Below are 25,125 nucleotides of genomic sequence, written 5' to 3'. Positions count from 1 at the left end.
ACTGTTCAGGTAAGATTGTGAACATACAGACACTGTTCAGGTAAGATTGTGAACCTACAGACACTGTTCAGGTAAGATTGTGAACCTACAGACACTGTTCAGGTAAGATTGTGAACGTACAGACACTGTTCAGGTAAGATTGTGAACATACAGACACTGTTCAGGTAAGATTGTGAACCTACAGACACTGTTCAGGTAAGATTGTGAACATACAGACACTGTTCAAGTAAGATTGTGAACGTACAGACACTGTTCAGGTAAGATTGTGAACCTACAGACACTGTTCAGGTAAGATTGTGAACGTACAGACACTGTTCAGGTAAGATTGTGAACCTACAGACACTGTTCAGGTAAGATTGTGAACCTACAGACACTGTTCAGGTAAGATTGTGAACATACAGACACTGTTCAGGTAAGATTGTGAACGTACAGACACTGTTCAGGTAAGATTGTGAACCTACAGACACTGTTCAGGTAAGATTGTGAACCTACAGACACTGTTCAGGTAAGATTGTGAACCTACAGACACTGTTCAGGTAAGATTGTGAACATACAGACACTGTTCAGGTAAGATTGTGAACCTACAGACACTGTTCAGGTAAGATTGTGAACCTACAGACACTGTTCAGGTAAGATTGTGAACGTACAGACACTGTTCAGGTAAGATTGTGAACATACAGACACTGTTCAGGTAAGATTGTGAACCTACAGACACTGTTCAGGTAAGCCCTCCTAGTACAGCTTCTGCCAGTTCCACCGGTGTTTGGATTCCTGACTGAATTTCTCTAACTATTTGTTTCCTGTGTAGGTTATTCCCCAGTCTGAGTATCATCACTGAACTCACACACCCAGCCAACATGAGGTTCATGCAATTCAAAGCAAAGGACTGCTACTCCCTGGCACTATCCAAACTGGAAAAGGTTCAAATAATTTAAGTTTTTCACTTTATCTCCATCTGTCTCCTTGTCTTTGTCTGTCTCTTCCTTGTCTGTCTCCGTGCAGTACTGTGGAAGTGCTGCAATGTCAGAGGTGATATATTTCAGATGAGACATTGAACACATTTGCCTGTTCAAATGGATGTGAAAGATCCCCTTGAACTATTCCGAGAAGAACAGGGAGTTGTCCCAGTGTCCTGGCCAACATTCCTCCCTTAACCAACACAATAACTACCATTGCCAAAAACAAATTAACTGGCCATTTATTAAGTTGTTGTTTGTGGGATCTTGTTGTGCATAACAATTGGCTGCCATATTTTCCTAAAATAGCAACAGTGACTAACTACACTTCAAAAAAGTAATGCATTGGTTGTCTATCACTTTGGGACATCCTGTGGATGTAAAAAAGGTATGTAAGTACAAGCTCGCTCTTTGTCTGGCTCTCTGTTGCTCTGTCTCTATCTGTTGTCTGTGTTGATCTATCTCATTCCTCAACTCTGCCTGCCTGTCTCGTTCCAGTCTCCATTGCTGGTATCTCAGGCTATCAGGAGGTGCTAATCCTTGCACTCCTGTTAAACCCTGAGCCCAGCTGCCTTTCCCACACCTGCTCCATTAGCAAAACGGATTTCTTCAAATGATTTGGACGAGGAGGACTAGGGCCGGTGAATGGAGTTGAGGCAGAAGATCAGCCATGATCTCATTGAATGGCGGAGCAGGCTCGAATGGCCGACTCCTGCTCCTATTTCTTATGTTCTTACCTCCAACACTGTCTCTCTCTGCCTCTTTGTGTCTTTGTCTCTCTCTCTCTCTCCCTCCCTCCCTCCATACTTTCCTTTGTAGTTTCAGTAACTGGTCTTTTTATTTTATTTGTTCCATTTTTTTCCTTCTTTTAAAACAGAAAGAGCGGGAAAAAGGCTCGAGCCTGGTGTTCATGTTCCGATTGCCATTTGCAGCTGGGAAAGTCTTCAGTGTCAGCATGCTGGACACTCTTCTGTACCAGGTACAGCCCATCCTCAATCTGTCTCAACCCTTTTAGTTTGCCTTACTGTTCCTCTCTCTCATTCCCTATCCGACTCACTCTCCCCTTCCCTGTTCCAATCTAAGAACATAAGAAATAGGAGCAGGAGTCGGCCATTCGACCCCTTGAGCCTGCTCCACCATTCAATAAGATCATGGCTGATCAGCCACCGTAACTCCACTTTCCCGTCCGATCTCCATATCCCTTGATTCCAACAGCCTTGAATATACTCAAAGACTGAGCATCCACAGCCCTCTGGGGCAGAGAATTCCAAAGATTCACAACCCTCTGAGTGAAGAAATTCCTCCAGATCTCAGTCTTAAATGGGCTACCCCTTATCCTGAGACGATGCCCCCTAGTTCTAGACACTCCAGCCAGGGGAAACAACCTCTCGGCATCTACCCTGTCAATCCCTTTCAGAATCTTGTATGTTTCAATGAGATCACCTCTCATTCTTCTAGACTCCAGAGAGTATCGGCCCATTCTATGCAATCTCTCATCATAGGACAGCCCTCTCATCCTAGGAATCAATCTAGTGAACCTTCGTTGCACCACCACCAAGGCAAGTATATCCTTCCTTAGATAAGGAGACCAAAACTGTGCCCAGTACTCCAGGTGTGGTCTCACCAAGGCCCTGTACAATTGTAGCAAGACTTCCTGACTCTTATACTCCAACCCCCTTGCAATAAAGGCCAACATGGCATTTGCCTTCCTTATTGCTTGCTGTACCTGCATGCTAGCTTTCTGTGTTTCTTGCACGAGGACACCCAAATCTCTCTGAACACCAACATTTGAAAGTTTCTCACCATTTAAAAATATTCTGTTTTTCTATTCTTCCTACCAAAGTGAATAACCTCACATTTCCCTACATTATACTCCACCTGCCACCTTACTGCCCACTCACTTAGTCTATCTATATCCCTTTGCAGACTGTGTTCTCCTCACAGCTCACTGTCCCACCTAGCTTTGTATCATCAGCAAACTTGGATACATTACACTCGGCCCCTTCATCGAGGTCATTAATATAGATTGTAAATAGCTGAGGCCCCAACACTGATCCTTGTGGCACCCCACTAGTTACAGTTTGCCAACCTGAAAATGACTCGTTTATTCGTACTCTCTGTTTTCTGTCTGTTAACCAATCCTCTATCCATGCTACTATATTACCCCAACCCCATGAGCCCTTATCTTGTGTAATAACCTTTTATGTGACACCTTATCGAATGCCTTTTGGAAATCCAAATATAATACATCCACTGGTTCCCCTTTATCTACCCTGCTAGTTACATCCTCAGAAAACTCTAATAAATTTGTCAAACACGATTTCCCTTTCATAAAACCATGTTGACTCTGCCTAACCATGTTATAATTTTCTAAGTGCCCTGATACCACTTCCTTAACAATGGATTCCAGCATTTTCCCCGACGACTGATGTCAGGCGAACTGGTCTGTAGTTCCCTGTTTTTTCTCTCCCTCCTTACTTGAATAGCGGTGTTACATTTGCGACCTTCCAATCCACTGGGACCTCTTCAGAATCTAGGGAATTTTGGAAGATCAAAACCAATGCATCCACTATCTCTTCAGCCACCTCTTTTAGAACCCGAAGATGTAGGCCGTCAGATCCAGGGGATTTGTCGGCTTTTAGTCCCATTAGTTTCTCTAGTACTTTTTCTCTACTTATATTAATTACATTCAGTTCCTCACCATTAGACATTTGGTTCCCCACTATTTTTGGTATGCTTTTTGTGTCTTCTACTGTGAAGACAGATACAAAATATTTGTTTAACATTTCTGCCATTTCCTTAGCCCCCATAATAATTTCTCCTGTCTCAGCCCCTAAGGGACCAATGTTTACTTTTGGTACTCTCTTCCTTTTTACATACTTGTAGAAGCTCTTACAATCTGTTTTTATATTTCTTGCTAGTTTTCTCTCATTCTATTTTTCCCTTTTTATCAATTTATTTGGTCATCCTTTGCTGGTTTCTGAAACTCCCAATCCTCAGGCTTACTACTATTCTTTGCAACATTATAAGCTTCTTCTTTCAATCTAATGCTATTCTTAACTTCTTTAGTTAGCCAAGGTTGGATCACTTTTGTTTCTCAATGGAATGTATTTTTGTTGAGAATTATGAAATATTTCTTTAAATGCTAGCCACTGCTTATCTACCGCCATACCATTTAATCTATTTTTCCAATCTACCATAGCCAACTCACCCCTCATACCTATGTAATTGGCTTTATTTAAGTTTAAGACTCTAGTTTCGGACTTGGGCAAGTCACTCTCAAACTTAATGTGAAATTCTATCATATTATGATCACTCTGCCCCAGAGGATCCTTTACTGTGAGATTGCTAATTAACCCTGTCTCATTACACAATACAAGATCTAAAATAGCCTGTTCCCTAGTTGGTTCCATGACATATTGTTCCAGGAAACTGTCCCGAATGCATTCCATGATCTCGTCCTCCAGACCACCTTTGCCAATTTGATTTGTCCAGTCTATTTGAAGATTAAAGTCCTCCACGATTATTGCATTACCTTTGTTACAAGCTCCTACTATTTCTTGATTAATATTCTGTCCAACGGTATAGCTACTGTTAGGGGGGCCTATATACTACTCTTACCAGTGTTTTCTGCCCCTTGTTACTCCTTATCTCCACCCATACTGATTATACTTCCTAATCTTCCGAGCTGAGATCCTTATGTCCTTATGTCATCCTTTATTATCAGTGCTAACCCCTCCTTTTCCATTCTGCCAGCCTTTTCGAAACATCAAGTACCCTGGAACATTTAGTTCCCAACCTTGGTCACCTTGCAACCACGTCTCTGTAATGGTTATTAGATCAAACCCATTTATCTCTATTTGTGCCACTGGTTGGTCTATCTTGTTACAAATGCTTCGTGCATTCAGATAAAGAGCCTTTAATTTAATTTTTTTACCATTCCCTGCTTTGACCTTATTCTCTGCTGCACTGCTACCGTTAAACTCTGTCTCTTCCCGTCACACTCTGCTTATTTTTACCCAAATTACTACACTGCTCTATTGCCTTGACCTTTCTCTTTAGATTTCTAAATTTCCCCTCACATGACCCCACCCCCCCCCCCTCCACTTTTTCAGTTTAAAGCCCTATCTACCGCTCTAGTTATTTGATTCGCCAGGACGCTGGTCCCAGCCCGGTTTAAGTGGAGCCCGTCCCGACGGAACAACTCCCTCTTTCCCCAGTACTGGTGTCCGCACCCCATGAATCGAAACCCCTTTTTCCCACACCACTCTTTGAGCCACGCATTTAACTCTCTGATCTGCTTGACTCTATGCCAATTTGCGCGTGGCCCAGGTAGTAATCCAGAGATCATTACCCTTGAGGTTCTGCTTATTAATTTAGACCCTAACTCCTCAAACTCCTTCAGCAAAATCTCATTCTTAGTTCTACCTATGTCGCTGGTTCCTACATGGGCCACGACATTGGATCCTCCCCCTTCCCACTCCAAGTTCTTCTCCAGCCACGAGGTTATATCCTTGAGTGGAATTTTGAAAGTTTTTTGGATACTGCGGGCGCAATTTTTGTCCGCCCGAAACGTAAATACGCTTACGACCATTTTGGAATCGTAAGCTTTCTTTTGATGTAACGCACGTGTAGGTACGCTCTATAACTTTCGAGTGCATAGCCGGACAGACACACACCGAAGGACAGACAGATGTATCCTTTTATATATATTAGTTAGACTAGCTGGAGTGCCCGGCGGTGCCGAGGCTTTTTCGAGGGCATGTTGTTGTTGCAAGAGAGAGAGAGAGCGACTGGGGGGGAAGAGAGAGAGCGACTGGGGGGGAAGAGAGAGAGCGACTGGGGGGGAAGAGAGAGAGCGACTGGGGGGGAAGAGAGCGAGCGACGGGGGGGAAGAGAGCGAGCGACTGGGGGGGAAGAGAGAGCGAGCGACTGGGGGGGAAAGAGAGAGAGAGAGACTGGGGGGGAAAGAGAGAGAGAGAGAGAGCGACTGGGGGGGAGAGAGAGAGAGCGACTGGGGGGGAGAGAGAGAGAGCGACTGGGGGGGAAGAGAGAGAGAGCGACTGGGGGGGAAGAGAGAGAGAGCGACTGGAGGGAAGAGAGAGAGCGACTGGGGGGGAAGAGAGAGAGCGACTGGGGGGGAAGAGAGAGCGACGGGGAAGAGAGAGCGACTTGGGGGAAGAGAGAGAGTGACTGGGGGGAAGAGAGAGAGTGACTGGGGGGAAGAGAGAGAGCGACTGGGGGGAAGAGAGAGAATGAGCGACTGGGGGGAAGAGAGAGCGACTGGGGGGGGAAGAGAGAGCGACTAGGGGGAAGAGAGAGCGACTAGGGGGGAAGAGAGCGACTAGGGGGGAAGAGAGCGACGGGGGGGAAGAGAGAGCGACTAGGGGGGAAGAGAGCGACGGGGGGGAAGAGAGAGCGACTGGGGGGGAAGAGAGAGAGAGAGCGCGACGGGGGGGGGAGAGTGAGCGACTTGGGGGGGAAGAGAGAGAGAGAGCGACTGGGGGGAAGAGAGAGCGACTGGGGGGAAGAGAGACTTAAAAAAAAAACCTCCCCCCGCTCCGCCTCCTCTGCACTGACTCTCCCTGGGGTACAGTTCCACTATTGCGGAGTTTACCCCAACACCTCGCACGTGACCATTCCTGTGTGAACTCCAGTTATGAGGGGCAATTCAGACCGGGATTCTACTGTTAATGAGGAAAGACCGTGGTTGCAGGGGTGGGGCCCGGTAGTGAGAAGGTAAGTGACGTCGAGGTCGACCAATCGTACGCCGGGTTCCTGGCGCGTGCGGGCGGGCCCTCCTACAGTCGAGTGACGGGACGATTGACCAATCCTACGCTTCGGTGACCTGACGGTCGACCAATCGGTGCGCGTGTGGGTGGGTCTTATCGTTCTGAACCGAGGTGAGTCGCCGCCATCTTGATTCCAAACTTTTCATTTCTTTTTCCTGCTTTCTGCGTGTTTCTTTACAAATCTACATTTCCACCAAAAAAAAAGTTGCTTTTAAAACACACATTGTTTTTTAAAAAGTTAATTCATTTGTAAATCCTTTTTTCCAACCTCTATAATTTTCCTACCTTTCACCGTTTTTGCAGGCAGGCCTCGAAGCCTGGGCGTCTGTTGCCCAGCTACGCACCGGCCATTCCGCTGGGCCCGATTCCGAACCAGCGGGCAGCCATCTTGGTAAAGGCTGGCTGGGCTCACTGCAAGCTCCTCGCGCTGCACCTCCACACAGAGCGCGGCCAGAGGGAAGCGAGCAGGTTAGCGGGGGGCGGAGAGGGTTACCCCGGCAACCGGGCTCGCCAGCCGCAATCAGCCGTTTCAAGCCGCTCGGGCCCAGTCCCGGAGATCGGAGAGGGGAGGAGGGTTACCAAGGCAACCGGGCCCGGCCAGCCGCAATCGGCCGTCTCAAGCCGCCTCAGGCCCGGCCTCGGGAGGGCGGGGCTTGGGCTCACCGGGGCGCTGCGCTCGGCATGTCAGTGCGTGGAGCGGCACGGACCTCAGCGGAGCCATCGCCAGCAGAGGGGAGAGGGTCTGCTGGCTCCCCCCTCCCTCCTCTCCCCCCTTCCCTCTCTTCCCCCCTTCCCTCTCTTTCCCCCCCGCTTCCCCCCAGTCGCGCTCTCTCTCTTCCAACAACATGCCCTCAAAAATCCCTCGGCACCGCCGGGCACTTCAGCTAGTAAGCCTATAATTTCCTGGTCTCTCCCCCACCCTTCTTAAATAATGGAGTGACATTGGCAATTTTCCAATCCAAGGGGACAATTTCTTAATCACGAGTGTTTTGGAAGATCATGAATGAAGCACCTGCAATTCTCTCATTCCCTGTCGCCCTCTCTTCCTTTTACACCAAGATGTTGTGTGTGACTCCCATTGCTCACCTCCAGCAGGAACTGCTTCCAAGCTGTGTGTCTGAACATTCAGAATTTCTCACCTCGGTGAAATCTGCTGGTGAGAAAAACTGGGAAGGAATGAATCCAAGTCTCTTGCACACTGTCGACTCACATTCTGAAGGTCCATTTAGTTGCAGACATAGAAACACACAAGGATAAAGTTTGTGACCTTAGGGTACAAGCACTTAGCGCCTTCCCCTGCCCGCTCCTATAATGTGAGCACTAACCTGACGGACGTGCAATCCCGACCTGACGGCATGGTCAGCACCAGTCAATCCATTTACAGCCCTGAGCCCCAGAGAGGGGTAATCCCCACACTCTGTGTCTGTGGCGAGGGGAAACACACCCGCCTAGAGGTGAATGGAAATGGACTGTAATGCTGTTGTGGATACTGTTTGCGATGTTTACCCGCAGTCCCTGGGGACCTGTCCTCAGTGCTGGCTCTGCACTAATCCCGGCTTTACTCTCCGCAGTCCTTTGTGAAGGATTATATGATCTCCATCACTCGCCTGCTCCTGGGACTCGACTCCACCCCTGGCTCAGGATTCCTCTGTGCTGTAAGTATCAACAATTCAGAGAGTTTCAGCATCAGACCTGTAGTGTCCGTGTGTAGATAAAGACACTGAAGACAGGAGTTGGTTCATAGGTATTTACTAAGCAAGTCTGGGGGGGGTTTCTAAAGGATATACACAATACACAGGCTTATATAGCCCGTGGCAATTACCGGCATTACGCACACCTGGGGCTCTTAAAGGCACATACACCATAATTGCTCTTAAAGGCACATACACCACAATTCCCTCCCCCACTGAAAGGGGATCAGTGACCCCCCCCCAGAGGGGGATTAGGGCTCCTGCCCTCACAGGGCGGGGGGGTGGATTACAGACCCTGCCCCTCCACTGCGGGTGAGCTGAGGCAGAGCCTGTTCGCTGCTCACTGGTTTTATGGAACGGCCCATTTCATTCACCATTGGAATTTAGGGCTCCACAGATTTCATTATTTTAGACTAAGGGTTGGCATTTCTTCCAATCACAATTTGATGTTCAGGTGAAGGCTCACAGGATATAAACCACTAAACATTTTAACCCTTTACTGCAGATGAGGATGACAGAGGAGGATCTGTGGATCAGGTCATACGGGAGGCTGCATCAGAAGCTGTGCTCAACGGGAGATATCCCCATTGGAATCTACCGCACCGAGTCCCACATCTTCACATCCCAGGTCAGAAACGTGGAATGCCAATCACTTACCTTCTCACTACCGGGCCCTGCAACCATGGTCTTTCCTCATTAACAGTAGAATCCCGGTCTGAATTGCCCCTCATAACTGGAGTTCACACAGGAATGGTCACGTGCGAGGTGTTGGGGTGAACTCCGCAATAGTGGAACTGTACCCCAGGGAGAGTCAGTGCAGAGGAGGAGGAGCGGGGGGAGGTTTTTTTTTAAAGTCCAGCTCGTTACCCTAATGCATTTCTTCTCTGTGGTCTTTTTGACCAAGCTTTCAGTGACAACCCCACCCAAGTTCTCTGCTGTGGCTTTGCAGCGGTTTGTTTATCTTTTCTCCATCCTTCGTGAAGCATCGTGGGACTTAAGTCTAAAGGTTTTACATAGGAACCAGGAAGGAGGCCACTTAGCTCCTCGGCCATTCAATCAGATCATGGCTGATCTGTACCTCAGCCCATTTACCCTTCTTTGATCCAAAACCTTTGATACTCTTAGCAAACAAAAATCTATTGGTCTCAAACACGCCAACTGTCCCCCCAACAACCACAGCCCTGTGGGGGGCGGAATTCCAGTTTTCCACTAACCTGTGTGGAAAAAGTGCTTCCTGATCTCACTTCTAAGTGGCCTAGCTCGAATTGCGTCCCCTCTAAATATTCTGGATTCCCCCACCAGTGGAAGTAGTTTCTCTATCTACCCTCTATAATCCCTTTTATCATTTCAAACACCTCGATCAGATCACCCCTCAACAAGGGAACAAGTTTATGCAACCGGTCCTCAATTTAACCCTTTTAGCCCCGGTATCAGTCTGGTGAATCTGTGTTGCACCCACTCCCAGGCCAATCTAGCCTTCCTGAGGTGCAGTGCCCAGAACTGAATGCAGTATTTCTGATGGGGTCTAACCCGAGCTCTGTACAACTAAAGCATAACTTCCTGCCTTTTGTATCCCAGCCCCCGTGAGCAAAAAGCCAACATTAATTAGCTTTGCGATTGGTGTACATGGACACCCAAATCCCTTTGCTCCTCCACAATCCCTAGTCTGTCCCCATTTAGAAAATATTCTGATTTGTCTCAGATCCAAAGTGGATGACTTCCTACTTCCCCCACATTGAACGCCACCTGCCATAGTTTTGCCAGTCATTTAATCTGTCAATGTCCCTTTGTAACCTCCTGCTCATCTACACAACTTAACTAAATTCAAATTATTGTGTGTTGTATACTGCTATGTATATAAACGTGTGTATATATACACACACACACGTGCCTATGTGTACGTACGTAATTAAAATTTGTTCAAGATGTGGGCATCACTGGCAAGGCTGCATTTATTACCCTCCTCAGTTGCTTTGAGAAGGTGGTGATGGGCCTTCTCCCTGTACAGGTGTGTGTATGTGTGAACCAATAGTTAATAATTCTCTCCCCCATTTCTGACAGTCCCAGGTCTCCATCAATATAGAAGAGAGTGAGGACAAAGACCCTCGAGAGTCAATCATCTGTCGCACCAATCACAGGAACTCCACCTCCAGCGACCAATTAGATCACCCGTTATTGAGACGTAAAAGCATGCAGTGGGCGAGGCGGCTGAGCAGGAAGGGGACAAAGAATCCGAGTAAAAGTGCAGCAGAGAGAATCAGCCAACAACGCATGAACCTGTACAGGAGGTCAGAGCGACAGGAGCTAAACGCCTTAGTGAGGAACCGAATGAAGCATCTGGGACTGTCAGTGGCCGGTTACTGTACGTGTTGCTGTATCAGAAATTTCTAAAACAATTCACCGCTCTCCCCCTCACAACCAATCGTTCAGTTGGTAAAAATCATCTGGGGAGCTCACTGCAGACGATGAAAGGCCCAAGTTTGAACCCCAGTCTGTACTGAATTAGCAGATCTCAGCAGGCAATGACGACAGACTGGGTCCTGGCTCCTGATCATTATCCAGAGATTCCTGCTGGAAACTGGGTGAGGAAGGAATCAGCTGTGATGACCCACTACATCAAATAGCTAGCGGGGCTCATACATGAAGACTGGGAACTTGGGTTAGATACCAGAGGGTGGCTGGTGTCCTGGGGCAACTGCACCCCCAGGGCAAGTTGACTCATGCAGGGGAAGAATGAGAACAATCTCAGTTAAAAATGCAGAATGACAATTTATAATTTTTCATGTCTAGTGCTGTGTTATCACAGTAACTTGTATTTTCCATTGTTCTTTCAGCTGAACTGAAGGACCAGGACAACACGGTCTCCTACATACTCATCAACCCCAGCCCCGACACACGACTAGAGCTCAACGACATTGTGTGAGTGACTGGCAGTGGGGAGGGAAGTAAAATCTACATTCAGGATAAATGTTCATTTCACACATTTCATAATAAATCACCAATAGCATAAAGAGGAACCAACAAGATCTTCTACACTGGTGCCCTATAACTTCCTGCTATCTGTGACCTCTTGGATCTCACTCTGCACAGCTTGCTCCCGGTCTCAGATGATGTGGATGGTATCAGAGGCGGAGCTCATGTTCCGCCTGTGTGACACTCAGGAATTTTCTTTCATCTTTTCAAATTAGGTATTTGGTCCGTCCAGACCCGCTCGCTCAGGTCTCCAGCACCAGTCGAAAGAGCAGCTTCCACAGAATGGAGACAGGCAGCTACAAGATGAAGGATTACACTCACCAGTGAGATACGCCCACCATCGACCGCTGCCCCTCCCTACACGTGATCCCCTCCCGATACCGAGACTGTCCGTATAGTATTGCTTCTACTTTCTGTACATGAACCAAAAGGGATTTTGTATTTATTTATGTATCTATGTATATTTTATTTATGCTATGCTTAGCTGAATGAAGCATCCTGTGTCCATGTGTCCCAAAAAATTCTGATATAAAAAAAAAATCTCTTAAAAGTCTTGATTATTATAGTCACTTTATTCAGCAACACAGCTCTATAAACAGTTATTGGTTGTGTCAATGCGGTCACCTCTTAGGCCAGCAGTAGACACACAGCCCCTCTGACAGGAGATGGCCATCACGCACCCGCCGCCTCCTGGTACTTCCAGTATTTCTCTTGCTGAGAGCAAGACAGAAGACTGTGGTGGTGAGCATATCCCAGCATGCACAACAGTACTGGAAGACCTGCAATAAAACTATAATGTACATTATCCATTTATATTTGTAAGCACAGTTTCAGCAAGAGGCATTAATCTTGTGGTGTGCTGTTTTTTGGCTGGGGGTTTTAGTCTGGCACAACACGCTGTCATACCAAAACCACGTTCACACTGACCTGTTTCCGCTCATCCAGCTCTGCCTACTCGAGGGTCCTTTCATTAAAAGCACCTCCCAGCCTGGTGCTCTCAAGCAGGACAAGAGCAGCATCATGGGCCCACCACCAGGTCAAGCATCATTCTAACTCTGACATCGATCACCATTTCTTCCAAGTCAGTGGAATTCCCAACACCAGCATTGCAACCAATTGAGGCGGCAGTCCCTGCGACTGGCGAGGCTGCATTTACTGCCCATGTCGCCCACACCAAAAAGAGGCTTCTCCCATTCATCAAAGCTCGTCATTTCATTCCACATCCAGGCCACTTGCCCTCTGTGCTCATAACCACCTTCAGAAAAGGAGTGAACATGTTTTGGAAGGGAAGTAAAGTCATGTCAAAGACGATCCACCAAATCACAGCATTTGTTTTACTTTATAAACATTTTATTCAACCACTTTGAGGGGGAAGCTCAACTGCAATACTGTTCAACTAATACAGAAAAAAAAAAGTACAAAACATGGTATCTTAAAATAATTCACACAATTATATAAAACTAAACTGGGAAAAGCAGAAGTACATTTTAGAACAAAGCTTCACTTCTAGACAACTCCAAGAAAATCATTGAAGAGATTATACATTACAGATAGGGAGAGATTTAAAGCATTCACAACTGCCAGGCAAAAATGACCATTACAAAGTGGATTACAGGAACCAGGATACGTTCAGTGTTTATTTCGGCACACTATTAAAAACAATTTTAAAAAGGAACCGTTGAAGGTGCCAATAACACATGGATTGGAATCTTCCCCCCAGTCTGGTAAAAAGAAAAGTTACCAAAAAGTTCAGATCTAGTGTTCGAGCACGAACTGCCAAAATGGCCAAATGGATGGGAAAGGGAGAAAAAAAACCTTCAATACAAGCCGACACCAAGTTGCTCTGTTGTGATCTGGTGTCAGTAAAGCCACCATCTTACAATACACGGCTCTTTATTTGGTCAGTAGTTGAGAACACTGCTGACTATCAAGGCCTCTGCCCACTACCTCGGAGTCACAAGCGCAATAATTTAACATTTTATACAATTATGACTATGCAGAATTATCTGAACTGGGCTCTCTGCCATATCAAAAGCCATCAACAGATTATTCAGGCTAGAAGGTAGCACGTGCTGGTCAGTCAATGGTGTTGGAATTCCAAGTCTGGATCCAGAATGTCACATTGAAGCATTGCACACCACAGCACTACTTACTACAGGAATGCCATTAAACTCGACCTTAAGAGTACGCAGTGCTAGTGGAAAGTGGTCACACAAGATGTTTTTTTTTTTTTTTTTTTAATTCATCGGCAGCATTTAAGAAAAAGATACAGCAGTTAGAAAATCAAACAGAAGGGGATGTAGGGTCTTCTGCAACAGGTCCTGGGCGGGATTGTTTATCTGTACTGGTAGGTGTTCATGCTGTGGTCCCCTCGGCCATAGCCCCCACCCGGGCTTGAATAGGATGACTGACTGGCGCCATATCCCCCAGACGATGGTGCATTATAGCCACTCTGGGACGGATACCCTGTGAACAATTTACAGTGTTAGCAATGTTGGACAGGTACACAGAATACCTGCTTCTCCCACAGGACCCTAACTATCTCCTCCAGCCAGGAATAAAAGGACAGCTGCCACGTAGTTTCTACAAAAGTGATGCCACTCACTCCTACAATGGTCGAGAGGTTAATGTGCCTCGGAGCTATGCAGACAGGATGGTGCCAGGCTTAATCCATCCCGCATTATCCCATCTCAATGGCGCTTGCTACCATTGGCATCAGTGCTAATGGAAAGGAGTGTGTGGGGGTGAGAGAGAGGAGAGCGTAAGAGAGGGTGAAGAAGGAGAAAGAGGGCCAAGTGTGTGAATTTTGGCTACTGGATCTATCCAGTCTCCCCAGTGTTGAAATCCTGCCAAATTCTACTACTAACAACTTGCATTTATACAGCACCTTTAACGTTGTAAAACACCCCAAGGCGCTTCACAGGAGCGTTATCAAACAAAACTTGACACCAAGCCACAGGAGGAGGTATTAGGACAGGTGATGGGTAGGTTTTAAGGAGCGTCTTTGAGAGAGGTGGAGGTGTTTAGTAAGGGAATTCCAGAGCTTACACGTGAATAGGAACTTTGGCATGGTACTGGAGGATTGTTGCCAGATGGTACCATACTCCAGCAAGGAGCATTTTCAAGACAGAAAAAGAGGGGAAACTGTGCAAGACGAATATCAAACAAAAGGGAAAAAATAGCAGTGACATTTAGCACCCCCAAAACCCCTTTCCTCCAATTCTCCCATGTCAGTGTAAAAACTGAGTTGAACTGAACATGCTTACCCAAGATTATTCCAAACATTTTTAAGTGAGCATTGTAGTTGGTCCCCGATAGTGGTTTTACTTTTGACTTTTGTCCCCTGCTCCCATTTGCTTGGCTTATTTTGAAGCAGGAAAAATGAAGCGTTCCAAGAAAAGCCTTGCCGTGTAGAACATTAAATTCACAAATGAGCAGGAATCCACCCTGCAACTAATTAGTAAGGTCGTGTCAGTTGATCACATTCAAGGCATTTCCATCAGATCTTACCAGAATACGAGCCACCAGCACTAGCACCAGCACCAGCACCCGGTCCGGCTCCTCCATAACCTCCCGACGTGTTAGAAGAATACGAATTACCCCCACCAGAGGCATACGCTGAACCACTGTATCCTACAAAACAGCAAAAAGGATTTCGAAACTGGTTTCACAGCTGGCTACCGTGCACACCTCCTAATCTGTGTATTCTCTGTTTAACGGACATGGTAAGGGAGCAAAGCCAAAATACAAGCACTTCAACTGGTAGTCAGTCATCTCCTACTCCACGAGTTTGGTTAGACACACACCTCATGTAGGAGCTGCTCTAAATCTCAGAGTGCAACAGTTTAATTGCACCGTCGCCTCAGACTACATAGAGACAACATGCTACACAGCTCCACGTGTGCCACCAAGTGAATTTTGCAACATTGAGGAGCAGAGTTCAGAGGCATGAAGTGTGCCACCTCCGCTCATTCTAAAGCTGCAGATATTCATACCCAATCGCACATGCTATTCCTCCTCCCTATATTGAAATTAAGATTCACCGCAAAGACTCAATCTAATCTTTCACAGGACCTCAAACTGTCCCGAGTCCTCCAATCCCCCCCCCACCCCCAAACTGTCCAAGCTTTGCACCATTATTTCCTGAATTGCCTCACTTCCTTTTGCTTGGGGGTTTTACATTAATATGCTGAAGCTCCTCACTACCACTTTTCAAAAAAGAGCTTCTGCTACCAAACCCTGCTTGTAAATCCTTTTACACAGGCTGATAAAGAAAAATTTCACATACGTACCACCCTTGCGTTCGTATTCCACGCTAGCGCCAACACTCGGCCCAGAGTAGGAACTACTGTAGGAGGAGCCTGTATAGGAATAGTTCTGGCTGTTGTAGGCTTTTTGTTTTGCTGGGGCGGGGAGTGGGGCTTGGCTGTAGCTACTGTACTGGTTCTGGCTGTACGAGGACTGCGGAGCCTGGTAACCACTACCACCCCCGCCACCTCCACCCCCACCATATGAGGGTTTCTGCAGGGGGGGTTGTGGCTTGATCGGCTTCTTTGGTGGTGGAGGGGTATAACCATCATTCTGACTGTAGGAGTAGCCCCCTGAAGTGCCTGAACTGGAGTAGCCACCACTGTTGTAGTAGTTACCTGTGGGGTGAAGAAAGAAACATTTAACAGTGTCCAGTCACTTTATCCAAACTTCTCTGGAGTCAAATCTATCTTGGACTACACCTGTAATTTATCCTGCTACATCCCCAAATTCAAGTAAACCTGAAGATTCAGATACTGCCCGCTTGCTGTGATGCAGAGCGACAGTCCAAAAGACCCCAAGTTGCACCCCCAGTCCACGCAGTGTTGGCGATCTCAGGCAGCGGTCAGGTGTCCTACAACTGGCCTAGGGCAGGAGGAGAGAGAGAAAAAGCCAATCGCCCCCTCCCCTGACTGCTACCCAGTGACGTGCTGGAAAGCCTGTGTGGATCTTGATATAGCCACTGCTTTATGGGGAGAAAGTCAAATTCAGTTTCTTTACACCAGATTCTTAACCAGTATCCTGGGCACCTTATTCCTTCCATTTTTTTTTGACGAGATCCACAATCTCTTGGTGGCCTTGGACATGACGCAAGCTCAGGGTCAGCCTCAGCCTTCATGATCAAATAGCCTGCCACTTCCATCAGGCCCACACATGAACAGCCACTTGGGAGGCCGAGAGAGAAAATTGGGGGATAGATAGTAATGTTTTCCTGATTTGTGGTACAGCTTAATGACCACATCTGAAGTTTACAAAGAACAATCTCCAAGAGGCCACTCTTACAGACAGTAAAGTAGAAAGGATTATAACGTTGGACTGCTTCAGATCAGTCTGGTATGATATGGGCAAACTAGAACCTGCAACCATAAAACCCACAGGTCAGACATTCAAAGGCCAACAGTGGGGTTTCAGTACAATGCCAGCACCACACCCAGAGAAGTACCATGTAATCCAATTCTAGATTGGATGCACCTGGATTTTGGTGTATAACACTAGGGTGAGGTACTGGTCAGTCAATGGGTTAATTTTAGGAGAGGTATTGAGTTTCTCAGATTGCAGGTTGCATTGAGTGCTCGTGTGTGCATTCACATGTGGATGAAAACATTCCAGATTGACGATTACTTGCATTTATTGATCACCTTCAACAGAGAAAACTAGCCCATGGTGCTTCAGAGGTTAAATCACACAAAATAGGACAGAGAAAAAGGAGATACAGGAAACTCTTTGGTATCCGGCACCGACGTGCTGCTGGTTGATCAAAAATTCCAGATGCAATAAGGGCACAGCAGTTATCATGGGTGACTTTAATCTACATATAGATTGGGCTAACCAAATTAGTAACAATGCTGTGGAGGAGGAATTCCTGGAGTGTATACGGGATGGTTTCCTGGACCAACATGTCGAGGAACCAACTAGAGATCAGGCCATCTTAGACTGGGTATTATGTAATGAGAAAGGATTAATTAGCAATCTTGTTGTGCGAGGCCCCTTGGATCGGAGCGATAATATGATGAATTCTTCATTAAGATGGAGAGTGAAGTAGTTGACTCAAAGACTAGGGTCCTGAATTTAAATAAAGGAAACTACGATGGTATGAGGCACGAGTTGGGTAGGATTGATTGGGGAATGTCACTCAAAGGGTTGACGGTGGATAGGGCTTGGGTGGGATGGCTGTCGGTGTAGGGACCAGGTGCTAGGGTTTGGATGATCAGCCATGATCTCATTGAATGTCGGAGCAGGCTCGAAGGGCCGAATGGCCTACTCCTGCTTCTATGTTTCGGTCACCTTATCTGAGGAAGGATGTTCTTGCCATGGAAGGAGTGCAGCGAAGATTCACCAGGCTGATACCTGGGATGGCAGGAATGATGTATGAGGAGAGATTGGGTCGATTGGGCTTATACTCGCTGGAGTTTAGAAGAATGAGAGGGGATCTCATCGAAACTTATAAAATTCCTAACAGGACTGGACAGACTAGATGCAGGAAGGATGTTCCCGATGGTCGGAGAGTCCAGAACCAGGGGTCACAGTCTAAGGATAAGGGGTAAGCCATTTAGGACAGAGATGAGGAGGAATTTCTTCACCCAGAGAGAGAGTGGTGAACCTGTGAAATTCTCTACCAAAGGCGGCAGTAGAGGCCAATTCATTAAATATATTCAAGGAGTTGGATATATTTCTTAAAGCTAAAGGGATCAAGGGATATGGGGAGAAAGCAGGGACAGGGTACTGAATTTGGATGATCAGCCATGATCTCATTGAATGGCCTACTCCTGCTCCTATCTTCTATGTTTCTATGACGGAGAGGGTTATCTACCGAGGTTATTTTTAACAAAGAAAATTTTTAAAAAATCAAGAAATATGCAGTATACTGTAATTGGGTACTCAGCTACAGAATGTTGTGTTAAATGGATGGTGGAAGATGCTTGATTTAAGTACAGTACTGCCAGTTGAGGGTAATGCAATGACTACCAGCAGCGTGGGAGACACACAGTACCCCTGTAAAATGGCAGATCAGCGCAGGAGAGTCAGACTCCTGTTACAGGGGTATTGAGGTGTTCTGACTTCCGACAGCGCCAGGAAGCCGAGTAGTGGCTGTTTGGAGAACTACCCCACCTGACTAACTAGGCCACCGTGGGACTCTGACTCGGCAACATTGCCGGTTATTGAGGTGTTGTTTTAGGAGTGAGAATTTTGCCGGTTAATAGAGAATTCCGGATATTTAGGTGCCTTTTTTATTAGGTAGGGTAACAAAAAGCTGTGTCATTAAGATGGAGTTTAAAAGGAAGGGAGGGGGGAAGAGGGGCTTAGGGAGGGAATTCCAGAGCTTGGAGCATGGGTGGCCAAAGGCACGGCTGCCAATGGTGAAACAAAGAGGGGGGGGGATGCATAAGAGGCTAGAGTTGGGGGATGGATGTGTCAGGCTGGAGGAGGTTACAGAGACAGGGAGTAGCAAGGCCATGAAAGGGGGTTGGATTCGATTGCAAGAGTGCGAAGTTAATGGTGGGGCCAATGATGATGGATTCAGTCTTCCCAATGTTGAATTGGAGCTTATCCAAGACTGGATGTCAGACAAGCAGTCCATTTCTTTGGATGATGTCATCAAGGGGCATCATAGTTAATAAAGGATAAATCCTATGGGAACTACTGAGTTAACTCTGCGTGTGGGGGGGGGGGGGGGGGGGGGGAAGGGGAGGGAGAAAGAGAAAGAGAAGCCTTTGCTGGAGATATCCAATTATGGTGAGAGTGTCAACTGAGCTGGAAAATGGAGAGGTATTGGAGAAGAGAGTGCGATGGACCGTGTCAAAGGCTGCAGATAGGTCAAGGAAGGAAAATACACCAGTCACTTGAGCATTTGTGCTGCACGTGGGGCTGAAACCTGGTCGGAGATTCAAATAGGGAGTCGTGGGACCAGCCACATAAATGACATAGCTACTAGAGTAGGTCAGAGGCTGGGTATTCTGCAGCGAGTGGCTCACCTCCCGACTCCTCAGCCTCTCCACCACCAGTCAGGAATGTGATACAATACTCTCCACTTGCCTGGATGGGTGCAGCTGTAACTACACTCAAGAAGCTCAACACAATTTAGGACAAAGCACTCTGCTTGACGGGCACCCCATCTACCACTAGCACACCATGGCTGCAGTGTGTATTATGTACAGGATGCATTGCAGTAACCCACCAAGGCTTCTTTGGCAGAAGCTCCCAAACCAGTAACCTCTACCATCTAGAAGGAATTGAGCAACGGGTGCATGGGAACACCATCACCTCCAAGTCACACTATCCCAACCTGGACATCGGTATTCCTTCATGGTCACTGGGTCAAAATCCTGGAACCAGTTACCCAACAGTACTGTGGGAGCACTTTCACCACAGGCTGCAGCGGTTCACCACCTTAAGGGCAACTAGGGATGGGCAATAAATGTTGCCCTTGCCAGCGATATTCCACGATGCATAAAAAACAAAATTAATCTGTGGCACTGCACAAGTGATGTATTCACATGGCCACACCCACCAGCAACTTGGATGCATCCAGGCCAGAGGTTTTTCTTTTGGCTAAAAGCATTGAACATCCATTAGGAAATACTGCACAATCCCAAGCATCAAAACTAGGGCCACAGCTCAGGGTGACAGTCACATTGTTCATTACCTGGGAGTTTTACTGGCACTCTGGGGATCGCATTCCACGATTCCATTTCATTTCTCTGAAAATCACAGGTCTGTGACCCTCCATATAACTCAAGTCCTAAAGTTTTAGGGCACCGGCTGGAGGGCTTAATAATTCAGGATGGGTAACTACTGCACTTTGTTCAAAATACCAAGCAATAATCGTCAACACAATATACTTACCCAAACAGAGCCAAATGTTGCAGAGGCAGAATAAAATGCTAACAGCCCCACCCCACTCCTGGTTAAAGCCATTTTCACTCGAAGCTTGCATTTATTCCTTATAAACTTTTATTGAACTTGAATGAAACAAACTGACATCGGTCCTGCTCAGGATGCTATACAATTGCTCTCTTGTAGAAAAAAAGATACAACACATAAAAATGAGCGTCAAAATGTTAACTAAGAGAGGCACAATAAAATAGGTCATACAGAACATCCCATGAAGAATTGCAACCCTACTGCTTCACCTGAAACCTGTATTTTTTGATGGGGTAGGGTCAGTACATTGCTGTAAGTTTTATACTACCTACACTAGGAAATAACACTTACTGGTCTAAAATGACATTAAAATCAAGCCCAGCAAGAACACAGCCAGAAATCCCTGCAGTGTCGCTTTGAATCAAGTACTACCATAGCCAGCATGTTGTACTCTGCCCCGAAAATACTATGGCTAATTTTATCCAGTAAAACTTTGGGTCAGTGTGAAAATATTCTACTCACTGAAATAACTCAATGTAGATGCAGCCTGTAAGGTCCGGTGCAGTTTACTTTAGTGAATGTGGTTAGCAGTGAGCCACATACTGTCTGAAAGGGTAGGTTAAAGAAGCACTCTAGTGTGAGGGGCGCGGTTTACTTTTGGAAATCACTGAAACCGTCAAAAAAAATGCTGCAGTTATATTCTCGTATCTGAAAATCTAGCAACTTCTGAGCACCAGTAAGAGACTGTGAACTGAATTAAACTCATTTAGCCATAATGTTGACCAGTGAAGACTCAAACAGGACAAACTAAAATCAGTGAGATGGTTTGGGAACAGTCTAGGTACATTCCTACAAGGGGGAAAGGAAGGGCAACCAAAGCCAGGACTCCCTGGACGATAAAGGAGTTGGAGAGTAGGATGAAGCAGAAAAAGGGACGCATGACAGATGTCAGTTTGATAATACAAGGGAGAATCAGGCGGAGTACAAAAAGTACAGAGAAGTGAAAAAGGAAATAAGAGGGCCAAAGAGACAGTACGAGAATAGATTGGGAGCGAACATAAAAGGGAATCCAAAAGGTCTTCTACAGACATATTAACAGTAAAAAGGTTGTCAGGAGCGCTGGGGTCGATTAGGAACCAAAATGGAGAACTATTGTTGGAGGCAGAAGGCATGGCTGAGGTACTAAATGAGTACTTTGTAGCAGTGTTTTTCAAGGAAGAGGACGTTGCCAAAGCTATGGTAAATGAGGAGGTTGCTGGGATACTGGATGAGATAAAAAGAGATAAAAGGAAGTACTAGAAAGGCTGGCGGTAATTAAAGTGGCTAAGTTACCTGGTCCGGATGGGAGGCATCCTAGGTTGCGGAGGGAAGCAAGGGTAGAAATTGTGGAGGTGCTGGTCACAATCTTCCAGTCCGCCTTAGATACAGGGGTGGTACCAGAGGACTGGAAATGTTACACCCCGGTTCAAAAAAGGGGAGAAGGATAAACTTGGCAAGGCCAGTCAGTTTAACATTGGTGGGGAGGAAGCTTTTAGAAACAATAATCTGGGCGAAAATTAACAGCCACTTAGACTAGCATGGACTAATAAAGGAGAGCCAGCACGGATTTGTTACGGGCAAATCGTGTTTAACTAACTTGATTGTACCACATATTGGGCATGTTAGCAAAATTGAAGCTCATGGGATAAAAGGGGCAGTAGCAGCATGGATACAAAGCTGGCTACGGGATAGAAAACCGAGCCGTGGTGAACGGCTGTTTTCAGACTAGAGAGAGATATACATACACACGAAATGGTACCATTTTAAAAGGGGGTGCAAGAACAGAGACCGGGGGGGGGTGCTTCTGCACAAATCTTCAAAGGTGGCAGGACAGGTAAATAAAGCATATGGGATCCTGGGCTAAAGCCAGGACATTACGCCAAACCGTTATAAAACGCCTGTTCAGCCCCAGCTGGAGTCTTGTGTCCAATTCTGGGCACCGCACTTCAGGAAGAACATGAAGGCTTTGGAGAGGGTACAGAAGAGATTTACTAGAATAGTACTAGGGATGAGGGATTACAGTTACGTGGATAGACTAGAAAAGCTGGGGGTTGTTCTCCTTGGAGCAGAGAAGGCCCAGAGATTTGATAGATGTTTAAAACCATGAAGGGTTTAGATATTAAATGGCTGAAGGGTCGATAACGAACGAGGACGACACAGATTTAAGGTGATTGGCAAAAGAACCAGAGGCAACAGGAGGAAAACTTTTTATTTTAAAATGCAATAGAGTGGTTAGGACTTGGAATGCACTGCCTGAGGGCAGTGGACAGATTCAATGGGAGCCTTCAAAGGGGAATTGGCTAAATACTTGGAGAAAAAACTGCAGGGATCTGGGGAAGAGCAGGACTAACTGGATTGCTCTTCAAAAGAGCCGGCGCAGACTGGGTAGGCTGCATGGTGGCCTCCTGTGCTGTACTTTTCTGTGGTTGTACGAGTTCAGGAGGGAAGTCCGGTGCAATTTCTCTCCATCTAGAGGAAACACCAAGGTTTGAAATCCACCGAAGTAGACAGTAATTGGGCTCAATAAGGAGGGGAGTTTCTGCAGAGAGAAGGGATTGAGGGATATGGTAGAATAGGTGGGTGGGGTTTATGAAAAGCAATAGACTCGTTGGGTCAATATGCCTTTTCTGTTCCTAGAAATGTTGCTCTTAATTCACATAACAGGCATGGACACCGGAGGCTGCCGATACAGTAACTAGACTCCATACAGTCGTCCAACAGGTCAACCCTTTGGCTGCTGGACAGGTAAGCCCCTCCACATTTGTATTTACATTAGCTATGCCCATGAATGGGATGGAAAGGGGTCATCAGGCAGTGTGTGGAAGTATGACAATTCCATTTCAAAGCTACCTGAATCAGTACGAGGTTGATTCTAGCAGAGTGACACTTCATGTTTTCAGGGAAGCTACATGCTTTAAGCAGCAAAATGCCATGTGGAGATGCAGTTCCAGTTCTCTGTTGCCTTTAGAACCTAAACCAGATGCCAAGTTAATCTATCACCAAAACAGAATGTAAACCTTTTGGTAACAGATAAATCTGGGAAGGGGGTGCGTGTGCACACGCGCGTGCGCGTTATCTAACCGGGCTGAACTTCAGCATGCTCCTTTTCAACACGTAGAATTATAAGCATTCTGTAGACCAGTTAAATATCCTGTTAACTTTGGCCAGAATCATAGCACTCTCATCTGCAACACCTCCCCAAAATCCATCGGCATAAATGACATGCCCCTTCTCAGTGGCACCAACTGCCACAAGGTGTGAAACCACCAACAGCTGCATCATTAAAACACTTGGACGCAACGCGATCAAGCACTAGATCGGGTTTTTAATTATTTGGGCCTTTACAGATCGGACCCAAAGTCCTGCCTCTAGGCAGTGCTAGTATGCAAAATTCCATTTGTAGAATTGGCCTGGTTAGTTATTGATGGGGAACTCTACCCTACATTTATTCATCGAATTAAAATGGAGTCTCGATTAAACTGCTCCTGCTGCATGTTCGGTCAATGTTGCACATCACCAGCACCGACCATATTTAGACAACCTTCAATCAGATTTAAACTTCAAATTCAGACCGACACTCAATAGGGTCCAAGAGCTGATTCAAACTGGACTCAACATTGGGTAAAAAGTATTCAGAATTGCTTCTTTGGACAGTGAAATCCTTTTGCTTCTCCATTGCTTTTAACACAGATTTATTGCTTTTCAGGTGCTGTGGTCTTGTTGAAGCCTCCTCCCCAAAGTCTCGTCAATACAAAAGATGACAAATACTGCAGACAGAAAACACTTCTCTGATGGATGCCAGAATTGAGTCAAAAACTAGTGGGTATTTGCCATGAGTGGGCACGACAAGAAATCAGAGTCCAGATGAAGCAGCATAGTCCAGCATGTGTCTACAGATTTTGGGCGTCAACGGTTCAAATGAATTAGACCAAAGTGGGAGGGGCAGGATTTTGTATGAATTTTCACCCTCTAGCCAGAGGGAAAATCTTGGAAGCTGTCTTTGAAAAAGTCACCTACAGCTGGGAGACAGAGCAGAGAGAAAAAAAAAAAATTAGGCGTGCTTGGTAAAAGGTAGAATGCCAATTTTTTTTAGATTTCTCTGCTCCTGTCACCTCGTGCAAGTGGCTTTTTCTCAGGCAAGCTGCTTCCTTGTGTACAGATTTCAGTTTGTTGATAAATGCGGTTTGCTTCGTGTGGCTTACAAAGCAGAGAAATATAAAACTACAATTCAGCAATAAGCAGCATGTACAAACTGCAACACGAAGAGACACACAAGAAGAGTCTTCTGGCATTAACACCTAGCTCACCAGAGGGCTGGTTGGCAAGTGCACACCATACGGTGCAGAACGGAGCCATAGACAAAGTCCAGTCTGTGCTGGTCAGCTGATCTCGGTCATTGGATTACAACGTACATCACCCTATAATGTTGGGAGAGGGGAGAGAAAGGGGGAAGCCAGTATTTCTGCTCCTAATCACCACCCAGTGACCCTGCTGCATAGTCAGCATGAAAGGATGTCAGGCAAGGACAGCATCAGCCTCAGCCGTGATGCTGCTCACAGGAATCTGCTGACCGTCTCTGCCTAGGCTCACTCACATGTGGATGAGGGCATCCAGCAAGAGTTGATGTCTTCAGGAAGAGGGGGGGGGGGGAAGGAGAACAGAATCACACATCAATAATGTGCTTTATATTCAGAAACCCAACCACTTCAAACAGCTGGCAGCTGAACACTAGCACTACCCTAAGGTGCCATCTTTAGTAAGCAGTGAACCTGCCATACTAGCTGA

The 25,125-nt window shown here is 46.3% G+C and overlaps 2 protein-coding genes across 12 annotated transcripts in view; one reads left to right on the top strand and one right to left on the bottom strand.

The window, feature by feature from the left end:
- kcnt2b (potassium sodium-activated channel subfamily T member 2b) overlaps positions 1-11,965 on the top strand; it is a 116,890-nt gene extending 104,925 nt beyond the window's left edge. For 3 of the 6 annotated variants that reach the window (XM_085971936.1, XM_085971937.1, XM_085971942.1), the window contains 7 exons: positions 809-920; positions 1,834-1,935; positions 8,320-8,403; positions 8,945-9,067; positions 10,501-10,801; positions 11,274-11,358; positions 11,628-11,965. In XM_085971936.1, coding sequence (XP_085828062.1) covers positions 809-920; positions 1,834-1,935; positions 8,320-8,403; positions 8,945-9,067; positions 10,501-10,801; positions 11,274-11,358; positions 11,628-11,739 — 919 coding nt within the window. In that variant the 3' untranslated portion in view covers positions 11,740-11,965. Of the gene's footprint in view, positions 1-808; positions 921-1,833; positions 1,936-8,319; positions 8,404-8,944; positions 9,068-10,500; positions 10,802-11,273; positions 11,359-11,627 lie in introns of those variants that run through there. The other 3 variants (XM_085971939.1, XM_085971940.1, XM_085971941.1) reach the window with 3 other exon arrangements.
- Positions 11,966-12,740: 775 nt separating this feature from the next.
- LOC147097811 (interleukin enhancer-binding factor 3-like) overlaps positions 12,741-25,125 on the bottom strand; it is a 51,558-nt gene continuing 39,173 nt past the window's right edge. For 5 of the 6 annotated variants that reach the window (XM_085971943.1, XM_085971944.1, XM_085971947.1 and 2 more), the window contains 3 exons: positions 15,705-16,058; positions 14,923-15,045; positions 12,741-13,878 (listed from right to left, as the gene is read on the bottom strand). In XM_085971943.1, the coding sequence (XP_085828069.1) occupies positions 13,748-13,878; positions 14,923-15,045; positions 15,705-16,058 (608 nt within the window). In that variant the 3' untranslated portion in view covers positions 12,741-13,747. Of the gene's footprint in view, positions 13,879-14,922; positions 15,046-15,704; positions 16,059-20,373; positions 24,360-25,125 lie in introns of those variants that run through there. The other variant, XM_085971945.1, reaches the window with a different exon arrangement.

The sequence above is a fragment of the Somniosus microcephalus genome, chromosome 31 (genome assembly GCF_052327205.1).
Source record: "Somniosus microcephalus isolate GS21.2 chromosome 31, FLI_Smic_1.0, whole genome shotgun sequence".
NCBI lineage: Eukaryota > Metazoa > Chordata > Chondrichthyes > Squaliformes > Somniosidae > Somniosus > Somniosus microcephalus.
Note: the sequence above shows the minus strand (reverse complement) of the source record. Positions and strands in the feature narration are given on the sequence as shown.